The following is an 11,608-nucleotide window of genomic DNA, read 5'->3' as shown; positions in this document are numbered from 1 at the left end:
CTGCCCCGTCACCAGCTCCGCTGATCTCTTCTCTACCGAGGCCCGGGATTTCTCCGCAGCAGTAGCCTCTTTTTGGCAGACTCAGCAGTTTTTGTTTTCTCCTTGGCCGTTTTCACAGCCTCTTTCCTATCGGCTTTCTCCTAATCAACCTCCTCAGCAAGATCCTTCACCCTCTCGTTCAGTATATGGGCTAGCTAGGCGGCCTGTTAAAGACAATGTTATTCACACACGGTAACTTAAAGTTACAACGAACACGAAAAATATAAGGACGTGCGCAAAAGAAAAAAATAAGAGTGCAAAGGAAGAGAACTTACCGCGATAGTGTGCCATTGGAGTCTTCTCCCCATGGACTCATCGATCCCATCAGCAAACGCATTCACATCCTCAGGTAGAAGGAGACCGTGGACCAAGCTTTGGGCAACACGGCCCTTTTCACCTTTCTCCCATGCCCGGACGCTTACACTAGCCGAAAAAGGCGTGCCATCTAGCTCATACGTTGGTTGCCACAGCTGCGCTGGTCTAGAGGATGAGGCCACATTCGTTCCAACCTGGGCTGGTGGCTCTTGAATGGTGATACCCTGAGAAGGTTGGTGGGGAGTTTGGACTTGACCTTCTCCCGAGCCGGTGAAGGATAGATCGGCAATCCTTTGTCTCTTACGTTGCCGCCCAAAGGAAGGGGGAGGTCGAGGATGAGCGGGAGGAGCCGGGACGCGCCCTTGAGGTGGTTGCTACTGCTGAATGGCCTGGCTTGCCTTAGGAATGAAACAGCTGACAGTCAAAGTCTTTCTGGTCACCATGTCTTCAGGAATAGAGTGTGTCCTGGAAGAGTCACTAGATTTCGCGGCTTCTTGCGTGGCTACTTGAATTGGATTCTCGGGTTCGGCTGGTATGGCTTCAAGCTGAACGGCCTTGTGAGCACGTTCCCGGAGATATTTGAATGCTACTTCGGCTGATTTGTCCCTTATAGGCGCGAGTTCATCCGAACAGGTGTACCGCGAGCCGAAGTCTCGGGCTTCGCCTACAGTAAAGTTGGGGGGAAGGAAGTTCGCGTGCCGAACATCTATATAAGAAAGGAGCAGACTATCAACAATGAGGGCTTGGCTGAAAGGTTGCCAAGTGGAGTACACCGGGTCCACGCCGAGAATAAGGTGAGACGCGTGGAGTTGCTTGTCCCGGTGCACAAAGATTTCAGATCTTAGCACAAAATTCAGGTCCCAAACGTGAACTGTTCTTATGTCCTGAGTGAACACTAAACCGTCTGCAGCAAAAGAAAACAAATCAGGGTTAGAGTAAATAAAGTATTTACTAATTTAGGATATGTGAGAAATTAGAGGTTAGGACGAACCAACTTCGCGCCATGACAAAGGGGGAGGGATGTCACCGGCAAACCAATTGTCGCGCACCCGGATATATTCCCCGGCGGAATTCCTATTAGAGTCCGGCAAACATGAAATCAGTCGTACCCTTGTATCTCTAGTCTTTAAGTAGTAATTTGATTTCTTCTTTCCACAAAGGTTGTACATGTGGTTTACGTCGTGGTGGTCTAATTGCAAGCCGAACGTTTGGTTCAGCCTACCCACACAACTCACTACCCAGTAAAAGTCGGGGGGGAGTTGGTCGGGACTTAATCCGTAGTATCTAAGGGTGTTAAGTAGAAGCGGGTCTATGGGAAACCTGGCCCCGCCTTCTAGGATGGACATCAATGGAAAAAAGGCTGTGCCTGCCCCTCTGTGGAGGGTGATCTCACTTTCATGGCAATAAGCCAACTCCGCATCATCAAGGTCGCTAAAGGTTTGCCTAAAAGCGGCTAAGGGTGCTCCGGTGTTCAAGAGATAAGCAAAACCCATCCTAAGCCTAGAAATTAAAAAGGGCTGTGGGGAGGGAAATAAAAACAAAGGAAAGGGGAAGAAGGCTTACTTCTAGCTCTAAGGGAGAGGAGGATTCTGAGTTAATGAACTAGAACGTAGGAGAATGCTCGGTAGAGAGAGATTTTGAAGTAACAGAGAGTGCAAAATGAGAAAATGGATTAAGATGAACTATTTATAAGAGCCAAGGAAAAGCATCAGTTGGTGTACAATAATTAACATTAATGAGCACTAATGAAGTAAAAGGGAGTGACCTTAGAAATGTCCAGAGCAATCCACACGCGCACCTCGGTTTGTGAACCGCCAGGTAATAATGACGGCAAAACTAGAGGGTCTGAAGCGACGCGTCTTTTGAGGAGTGCCTTTATGGACCGCTGTAACCACCCAAACACATCCGTTGGATTTCTCGGGCAAAACACTGCCTCTCTGACTCCTTGATTCGTCCCCGGGGGCTCAAGGGGGGGCTATTGTACGACACCTAACGTTCAAGTTCATATTGGGCCTTGGACCATGAATTAATGATATGGGCCGGAGGTCCAATCTTCACATCAACAAAAGCCCCGGCCCAAGCCCACAATAACTACCAATTTGAACTGAGTGTTGTCCGAATACTAAAAAATGGACTGCATACGCCCTGCTTGCAAGTTGCTCGGGAAACCATTTCTAGGCACTATATACATGCTCGGTCATATTGTCCGGTCACATCGCCCATTTAAGTGCTCGGCAGAACCTTAGGAAACTCCGCTACCGAACACATGTACTGAAGTGGGGACCGTTCCCAAAGTCACCCGTACCTAAAAATCCACTTAAGTCCATCGACATTGGACCTTTCTTTGCACTAAGGAAGAAGATAATAATGACCATCCCATTAACAAAGGCTATAAATAGGAGAAACGAAGGAAGAGGAAGGGGATGCAATTTTGAGGAAAGAAAAGAGAGAGAGAGAGTAGGAGAGGATCTGGGAAGAAGATAACATTGAGAAAGAGAGGAAAGGGATCTCATTGGGTCCCTTAGCCTAGAACAACCTAAAGTAGGATACCCAGACCCACCAGATAAATAAATTGTGAGCCCAAATAGTGATTTGGCCCAGCAAGCCCATCTTTGGAGTCTACATAAAATTATATAAAATTATAATCAATTTGTTAGAAGTTAAAGGCTAAACTATATAAAATTATAAATTACATGATTGGAAAACTATAAAATTATATAGGCCAAGATTAGAACGTGTTAGTCATTTCCAATAGTTTCCTATTCCAGACAGTGACATCAGTCATTCTCCTCCCAAACAAAGCCTCCTTTCAAGTTCCAACCATGCACTATGCAGGCCAAGGGCGTCATAAGAATCATTTAATAAGTCATAACAACGCATTGCCGAGAATGCTTCCTACGCCTGGAGGAGTATCTTGGCTGCACAGCATCTGGTTAAAAGGGGCTTAAGGTGGCAGGTGGGAGACGGACGTCACATACGGGTGTGGCAAGACTAGTGGCTCTCTACCAGGAGCACTTATAAGGTGGTCTCTCCGGAACGGCCTGGGAACCAAATTAGAATGGTGTGTGAACTTCTGAGGGAGGGGAGCATGGAGTGGGACATAGAGCTAGTTAAGCGGCTCTTCTTACCCTAGGACGTAGAGGCAATTCTAAGCACCCCCCTTAGTGTTTCGGCTGCGGCTGACAGAATGGTTTGGGCAGAAGATAAGAAAGGCAGATTTTTCTGTGAAGAGTGCTTATAGGCTTGCTAGGGAAACTGAGGCAGAGGATGGGAAGGCCAGTTGCTCGGACCCGACAAAATTGCACGGTGCTTGGAAAGGGGTGTGGAGGATGAACTTGCCAAATAGACTCAAACATTTTACTTGGAAGGCCTGTAACGGCATCCTGGCCACTAAAGAATCCTTGTTTAAAAGGAAGATCACAGCCGACGACACGTGCAAAGCTTGTGGAAGTCATGTTGAAACAACCCTGCACATGCTCTGTTTTTGTAACCATAGTACAGAGGTTTGGAATTCCTGCAAGCTCTCTCTGCCTTTCAACATCCAAGAGTCGTGGGGCTTCTTGGACACCTTCTGTAGGCTGCGGAACTACTGGGATACTCAACAAGAGAAGCTGGAGAGGTGGGTCGCCATTTGTTGGGGCATCTGGAAAAGCCGAAACGAGGTTCGGCATGGAGGTGCGAAACGTCCAGGGCGGGTCATCGTGAGAAACGTTCTGCGATTGGTGGATGATTTCCATGCGGCCAATGTGGTGCCGTGCCAGTCGAGTTCGTGCACCCAAGACACAACGATCTGGAGGCCTCCTCCGCCGGGTTACTTTAAAGTTAACGTGGACGGGGCGTTATTTGCAAAATCTAATCAATCCGGCGTGGGGGTGATCGTGCGCGACGGAGACGGTTTTGTGGTAGCTGCCATGTGCAGGAAGCTGGACTTGCCACTCGGTGTGCTAGAAACGGAAGCAAAGGCCCTAGAGATGGGGGTGGTTTTTGCTGAGGAGGTGGGGCTTAGGGACGTGGTGTTTGAAGCTGACTCGCAGGTGTTGATTAATACTGTTCATGGCATGGGTGAGGCAGCGTCATCGGTGCAGAACATTATTCAAGGGGTGCTTCAGAAAGCCCAAGGTTTCAGGACTTTTGATTTCCTTCATACTAAAAGGCAGGGGAATGCCCCTGCCCATTTGTTAGCTCAACAGGCTCAAAAGGTTGTGAGCCTGGCAGTTTGGCTGGAGGAGTGTCCCAGTCAAGTGGCACATGCGTGTGCAAAAGATGTATTTTTATTTCAAAGCTCAATTTAAGAAGTATGAGTATTTCCAATCAAAAAAAAAAAAAAAAAAAAAAAACAACACATTGCCGACGAGATCAAGTCAATAATACTTGCTCAAAAAGAAAAAAAGAAAAAAAGAAGATAAAGTCATTACTAAATAATAATAATAACCAATGGTATGAAAACTTTTTATAATAAAAAAAACGCCGAAAGTTATTAGTATTATTATTTTTTTTGAAGTGGGACTGAAATAAAAATATTCTTCGTTCAATTTAATGCAAGTTTGATGATTGTCTCATAAAATTTTACTTTGTCTTTCTAAGTTTTGTGGCTTAATTACTTGACACTTTTTAATCCTTCGAATATATTTGAGGTTTAAATTTCTCCTTCCATTGTAATAACTATATAAAAAAACACCCCCTCATTGATTAATTATAAATAAAGTATCTCATAAAATCCAACACCTTTTGTTTTTTGAATTTAACCATAGTTAAGAAAAAAAAACATATCTATTTTCAATCAATCAAGAGCTTGTTGCTCAATTTTAAAGTTTTAGACTTTTTAGGGGACGTTGAACTTAACCTCTACGGGGAACTAACTGCAATTAACCTTTAAAAAAAATTAAAGTCATATCTTTCAAACTAAAAAAAAAAAAAAAGTTTCAAATTAGCAATCTATTCTAAATTATTGATCTAAATCCCAAAGACTTTCTATATGTAACAAATGGATGGATGAAGGGTCAAATTAATTCATTTTTAAATTTTAAAAAATGAAATTACAGTTATTAAATGTTCTTTATTTTTTGACAAAAATTAGATAAATCAAATGTAATAAAGATTTTATCAAGAAATTAAGATCATTATTGCTTAAGCAAAGGTAAAATAGTCCAACAAAATTGGATATCTCAATGAGTTTAAGTGATTACTTAGGGGGTTAAGTGATAACCCAATAGTAATGATATCCTTTGTGATGCTCTATGTATATGGTTTAAATTCTATCTTCATTTTCCTCCCCAAATAAAGTAGTTATTATTAATATGGAAAAATAATTTAGAACCAATACTTCAATGCATTCGACTCGTTATGATAGGTTACACACAACCTAAACGGGATACATGTCATCATAACGGTTAACGGGTTTAGTGTACTAGAACATTATATCTCAGACAAGTTTTAATTACAATGTCAATTTTTTTTTTTTTAATTTTTCCAAATAAAATGATATTAATATAAATTAAAAATTGGCTTAAATATTGTTTTCGCCTATAAACAGATTTTTTTCATCTCAAATTTTCAAAAAAGTTTATTTTGCATCCCTAATTATTTTTATGGATTTTCTAAATTGGTTTAGGGGCAAAAATAAAAATTTTCAATATTTCAGCGATTAAAAAAAAAGGATTTAAAAAAAATTAAAAATAAAAAGTGTATCATTTTCAAACATTTAGATTTAAAAGAAAAACATTTTAAAGTTTAGGTTATTAAAAAAAAAAAAAATCATTCACATTTTATTATTGTTTTTTTTTGGGTGAATATACGGTTTAAATTGAATCTCCGTCACCGTGTAGTCTCTAGTCTCTATAAATAAACAGGTCCCTCATTTCCCGAGCAAATATCGTGTGGAAGGACAGCTCTTTTCCTTTTCACGCAGAGACGGAGAGAGAGACACACACAGTCGTGTACCAGATCTCTCTCTTCTCATCGCCAAGCCAAGGCAAGTCCTTTCTCTCTCTCTCTCTCTCTCTCTCTCTCTCTCTCTCTCTAAACCTGAATTTAGCTTCAGATCTTCATAATTTATGTGAATATTTCATTCTTTGCGTTTTTACTTTTTTGATTCTATTTCTGTGATCCAATTTTTTTTTTTTTTTATTTAAATTTTTAAAAATTCTCGATCTACATTTCTATAGTCAATTCGTGAATTGAGTAAATGAATCGCCTTGGAATTTGGATCTCTAGCTATATTTCGTGATTGGAATTATGCAATTCTGTTACCTAACATCAGTGTAGCTTGATCTAGGTTTTACAAATTGAGATTTAGTTTCTCCACCGTTGAACCGTTTCAGATCGGGTTTATCCCTGATCAGATTCGGGTTCAGCCCGGCAAGACCCACTTGGTAGCTGGTGTGATGCCACGTGTTGGTATCACAGCCCATCATGTTGGTTTGTGAAATTAGTAGATCATTCTATTGTTTGCTTTTTATTTGAATTAGGGATTAAATTGTATAGGAATTGGGAAACGTTATGTCAAAATCCTCTCTTTTTTTTGGGGGGGGGGGGGTGGGGAAATTTTGTTAGAAGAAACAAAAGTGAGAGTTGAAAATAGGGATATTGGAATGATGAATTTATGCCTATTTGGGTTTCTTCCACACGATCAGGTGAGAGATTCCTCGGCCATCGTTTCTCATGTGATAATGCTGAACAAACCCAGATGGTTACAAAAACGTCTGCTGAAATTGAAGATTATGCCATTATTTCTGTTATATTTTGTGATTTGGTGAAAATGATTGGATTTAAAGAATTATTTTTGGCTGACCCAATTTAATCTGTTGAGGGTCCATAACTAACACCAAATTTTGGGACCAAGGCTTTGTTGTTGTTTTAAAAAATAAAAAATAAAATTATGAGGTATGTGAGGCATGATGACTGGATCCCACATATCTCACATCCCATCATATTTCACATGATAGTATGGAAGAAATCAAAATGGGTGTAGAAACTTTGCCCAGTGAAATTGAGATTATGCCCCTATTATTGAATTTTGTGATTTGATGAAAACGATTGGGTTTATTTTTCAAATTTTCTTGCGAAGTTGTTTAGCCTATGCTTGTGTACTCACTTTTCCTTATATCTAGGCTTTACCTTTTGATGTTTTGGTTGTTTAGTTGTTTTGGCTAGTTTATTAAGGAAAATGCTACAATGGCTATAAATCATTGATGCAAATGTTACGAAGCTATGGGTCGTCTACTCCTTGAAATTGCTTTTATATATTTTTAGCAACTTGACTTTGTTATCTGGTTAAGAACCAATAAGTATTGCATGTATATACAATGTACTTTCTGGGACTTAGTGGAGTTATGACATGATATTTGATGTAGATATAGAATACGTGAAAAATGGGGCTGTCTTTCACCAAGCTTTTCAGTCGTCTGTTTGCTAAGAAAGAGATGCGTATACTTATGGTGGGTCTCGATGCTGCGGGTAAGACTACCATTCTCTACAAGCTCAAGCTGGGAGAGATAGTCACCACCATTCCTACCATCGGTACGTTTGACATCAATAAATTAATGGAGTCAATGTGCATTTTCTTTTAAGCTGTTTATATTGGGATTTACATAGTAGTTCCAATTGTGAGATTTTCTTGCATGGAAAGGATGTTGCAACTAGCCTTTCTAATAAAGTATGTGAGTTTCACCTAGCAAAAAAAAAAAAAAAAAAGTAAGTGAGTTTTCTCTTCTTGAGCTTTTGTGGTTATTTTTTTAAAAAAATAAATAAAAATAAACACCATAAATTCTTTTCATTTCATGCCCCTTTCAGGGTGAAAATGATTTTTGTAGATAGAGGTGAAGCAATTTTAGTAATCACTTTTGGGTAAATTAGATTCAGCAATGGAGATGAAATTGTTTTTTCTGTTTGGTTGTGTATCGACTTTCATGATTGTTACTTACTGCTATTATGCTGGCATTTTTTTACTTATCCAACTTGATCATTTTAGTAAAGTACTGTAAGTGTGACCTTGTTTTTGCAACCAGAACTTATATATTATTTGCTCAGGATTTAATGTGGAGACTGTGGAATATAAGAACATCAGCTTCACTGTCTGGGATGTTGGTGGTCAAGACAAGGTATGCAGATTTAATTTTGTTCTAGAATATTGACTCCCTTCAATGGCTACCAATATAGTTCTATTATAGCACCTTACAAATCAACTTCCTAGGATTTTAATGAGAGGCCTCTTGTATTAAATCCCTTAATCTTAATTTCATAAAGAATTTTTCTTAGTAAAGACTGAAAGTGATTATCTGATTTTTGGGATGATTGTTTCATTAACCTGAAAATGGGTTGTGCTTAGAGATTACTGGTGTTGGTTTTGGATGCTTCCATAATTGTAACAGAATTTAGTATAATCATAACCTAAATATCTGTAATCCGGAACGATACTCTATAGTTTCTTTTTTATTATTATTTATTAATAAGAGTTACATTTGGCTATTGAAGGGAGTCTGGGATAATGACTTGTGGTTGTTGACATAATGAGGCAATCATGCCCTTTTTTTTTCTTCTTCATGCACTTATTATGAGCATGCATATATGATGTTGGTGATGCATGAGGAGAATCCTCATGCTATTCATAGTTTGGTGCTGATTATTTGTCACACTTTTGCAGTTGTCATTATGCTAAACTAAATTCTAACAAGATACAATGTCATTCAGTCTCTCTCTCTCTCTCTCTCTCTTTTTTTGGGGGGGGGGGGGGGGGGGGTGGGGAGTGTCAATGGGACTGATAGATATTGTGGCTTATGGTCTGGGGTTTTTCGTCTCCCTGCTTTCCCTGTATTGTTTTCTTATTTGATATTACTAATCAATTAAATTCCCATTCAAATTTGTTCTTCTTTGATTTTTTGATTTTGTCATTTTCAGATCCGACCTTTGTGGAGACATTACTTCCAAAACACCCAGGGACTTATTTTTGTGGTTGATAGCAATGACAGGGACCGTGTAGTTGAAGCTAGGGATGAGCTGCACAGAATGTTAAATGAGGTATGAGAAATTATTGGAATTTCTTGCCATCAGTGACTATGAGTAGGATATAAATGCAACATTCTTGAGTAGTTGCATCATTTAGAGGACTTAAGATGCTGCTTTGTATCTTCTTCTCTGATAGTGTTATTGTTTGTCACTGTTGTTAGGATGAGTTGAGGGATGCAGTGCTGCTAGTGTTTGCGAACAAGCAAGATCTTCCAAATGCCATGAATGCTGCTGAGATAACTGATAAGCTTGGACTTCACTCCCTCCGTCAACGCCACTGGTAAAGAAGAGTTTAGCCTCTCTCTCTCTCTCTCTCTCTCTCTCTCTCTCTTCCCGTCAGTGACCCATCATGTACAATCATGCATTTGCAGGTATATCCAGAGCACTTGTGCCACTTCTGGTGAAGGGCTTTATGAAGGACTTGACTGGCTCTCAAACAATATTGCAAACAAGGTTAGACATGCTTTCATACATGCTTCCTAACAGTTTTCAGCTTTTTTAAATGACTTTTTTTCTCTCTTTTTGGTTAATATTTATTTATTTTTCCTATGTAATTTCAGGCTTAGATTGCTTGTTCTTGAGTTTCGGGTTCCAGCAACTGCTGGAGTATAAACTGGGAATTTTCTATGGTATTCTGGATTTTGCTTGCCTGTTTAGTGTTACCTGTTATACCATGTTAATGGTTTCCCTGGAAGACACTGTCCTTTGTTACCTGTAGTTTCAGAATAATTTTAAAGATTTTTCTTTCTCGTGATATTACCTCACTAGAATTGTTTTGTGAATGTAATGACATTTTATCTTTTGTTGGAAATTGTAGAGCTATATCATCTCTGCTATGGTTCCCCTGGCTAATGGCGACCAAATGTTTTATTTTTTTAAATGTTTGTTTCGATGTTATACTAGTAGAAATGTCAAGGTCACTTCTCTTTTATACAAATACCCTCTCGAACTCTCATTTAGCTGATAACTGAACTCGTTAGTTTTACTTGTTTATTGTTTTTTTTTTTTTTTTTTTTTTTGATAAATTTACTTGTTTATTTTTTGGTTTTTGAATGGAGAAATTAAGTTATCCCATCACCAAGTGAAACACCACCATGTTTAGAGCAAGCATCTGTGTCCTAAATGCTGAAAATTTCTAGTATTTAGCACACCAAACACAAAAACACCACCTATATCAGACATGCCAAATGCTAAAATATTTAGCATACATCCGCAGTTCTACTAATTGATCAGTATGGTAAGAGCATTACCATCAGTTCTTCTATAAAAAAATGTCATTTTGACTTATCAAAAGTCTACTTTATTATTTTACCATATCATTTTACAATATTTCATTCATCACATGTTTTATTTTTCAATTCTATACATTAAAATAATATTTACAACACATTAAAATAATATATTAACTCTTCCCCATCATCATCAACAACAACAACGGCACAACCACTATTGCCGCAACAAGACCGACAACCCATTAATCAAACAAACCCATGACTCAGCTCGCCACCACCAAAAATCAACCCAAAATAGAGAAATTTTGGTTTAATCAACGTGAAAATGAATTTGCTTGAGGTGTTTGGCTGAAAAATGAAGAAAGGGAGAGCTCAAAATAGAAAAAAATGGAGGATTTACGGACCCAACCACCGCAATCCACCACCACAATAGCTAGCACCACCACGATCTGAATCCTCAGGAATTACAACCACCACCATCGAAGATAGAGGGACAAAAGAATGGAGAGATGTCTAAGAGAGGGAGGAGAGTGATGAGAGGTGTTTGAGAAGTGAGAAGAGCGCAAAGAGAGGAGGAAAAAACAAAAAAGAAAAGGGAGAAGGACATCAAACATATGAGAGAGAAAAGGAGAAAAGAGAATAAAATAATATTAAATATTATAGCATATTTAACCGTACCATTCTAAACATAGAATATTAAAGCATCATCATCAGGTGTGCCAAATGCCAAATATTTGGCATTTGACACACCAAACACCAAAAACAGAGCATCATGAGGTGTGCTATATGTGTTAAAATTTTGAAACATGCTACAATACGCTCTCAAATATAAGAGCGTACGGACGAGAATGCCATAATTTTTTATGCTTATTTTATTTACTTTTCCTCTCTCCTTGCAACACATCTCACTCTCTCTCTCTGTCTTCTCGTCTTTGTCTTCTCTATTCCTCTTCCACAGCACGCTGATCTCACCAAAGACCACCATTTGATGCCACCAATCTTTGTGCCAAGACAAAATT

General features: G+C 39.1%; 1 protein-coding gene across 2 annotated transcripts; it reads left to right on the top strand.

The window, feature by feature from the left end:
* The first annotated feature begins 6,168 nt into the window (after window positions 1-6,168).
* On the top strand, window positions 6,169-10,294 carry LOC126707960 (ADP-ribosylation factor). Of its 2 annotated transcripts, none has more exons than XM_050407727.1 (7): window positions 6,169-6,325; window positions 7,707-7,872; window positions 8,383-8,453; window positions 9,250-9,369; window positions 9,519-9,637; window positions 9,729-9,810; window positions 9,918-10,294. In XM_050407727.1, exons 2-7 carry the CDS (start codon window positions 7,725-7,727, stop codon window positions 9,921-9,923), a joined length of 546 nt encoding a protein of 181 aa, XP_050263684.1. In that variant the 5' UTR covers window positions 6,169-6,325; window positions 7,707-7,724; the 3' UTR covers window positions 9,924-10,294. The 2 variants fall into 2 exon arrangements, with proteins under 2 accessions (XP_050263684.1, XP_050263685.1); XM_050407728.1 differs by having other exon boundaries at window positions 6,172-6,325; window positions 7,713-7,872.
* The last annotated feature ends 1,314 nt before the right edge of the window (window positions 10,295-11,608 follow it).

This window comes from Quercus robur, chromosome 12, assembly GCF_932294415.1.
Source record: "Quercus robur chromosome 12, dhQueRobu3.1, whole genome shotgun sequence".
In the NCBI taxonomy this organism is placed as follows: domain Eukaryota; kingdom Viridiplantae; phylum Streptophyta; class Magnoliopsida; order Fagales; family Fagaceae; genus Quercus; species Quercus robur.
This window is presented reverse-complemented; position numbering and strand designations above follow the sequence as displayed.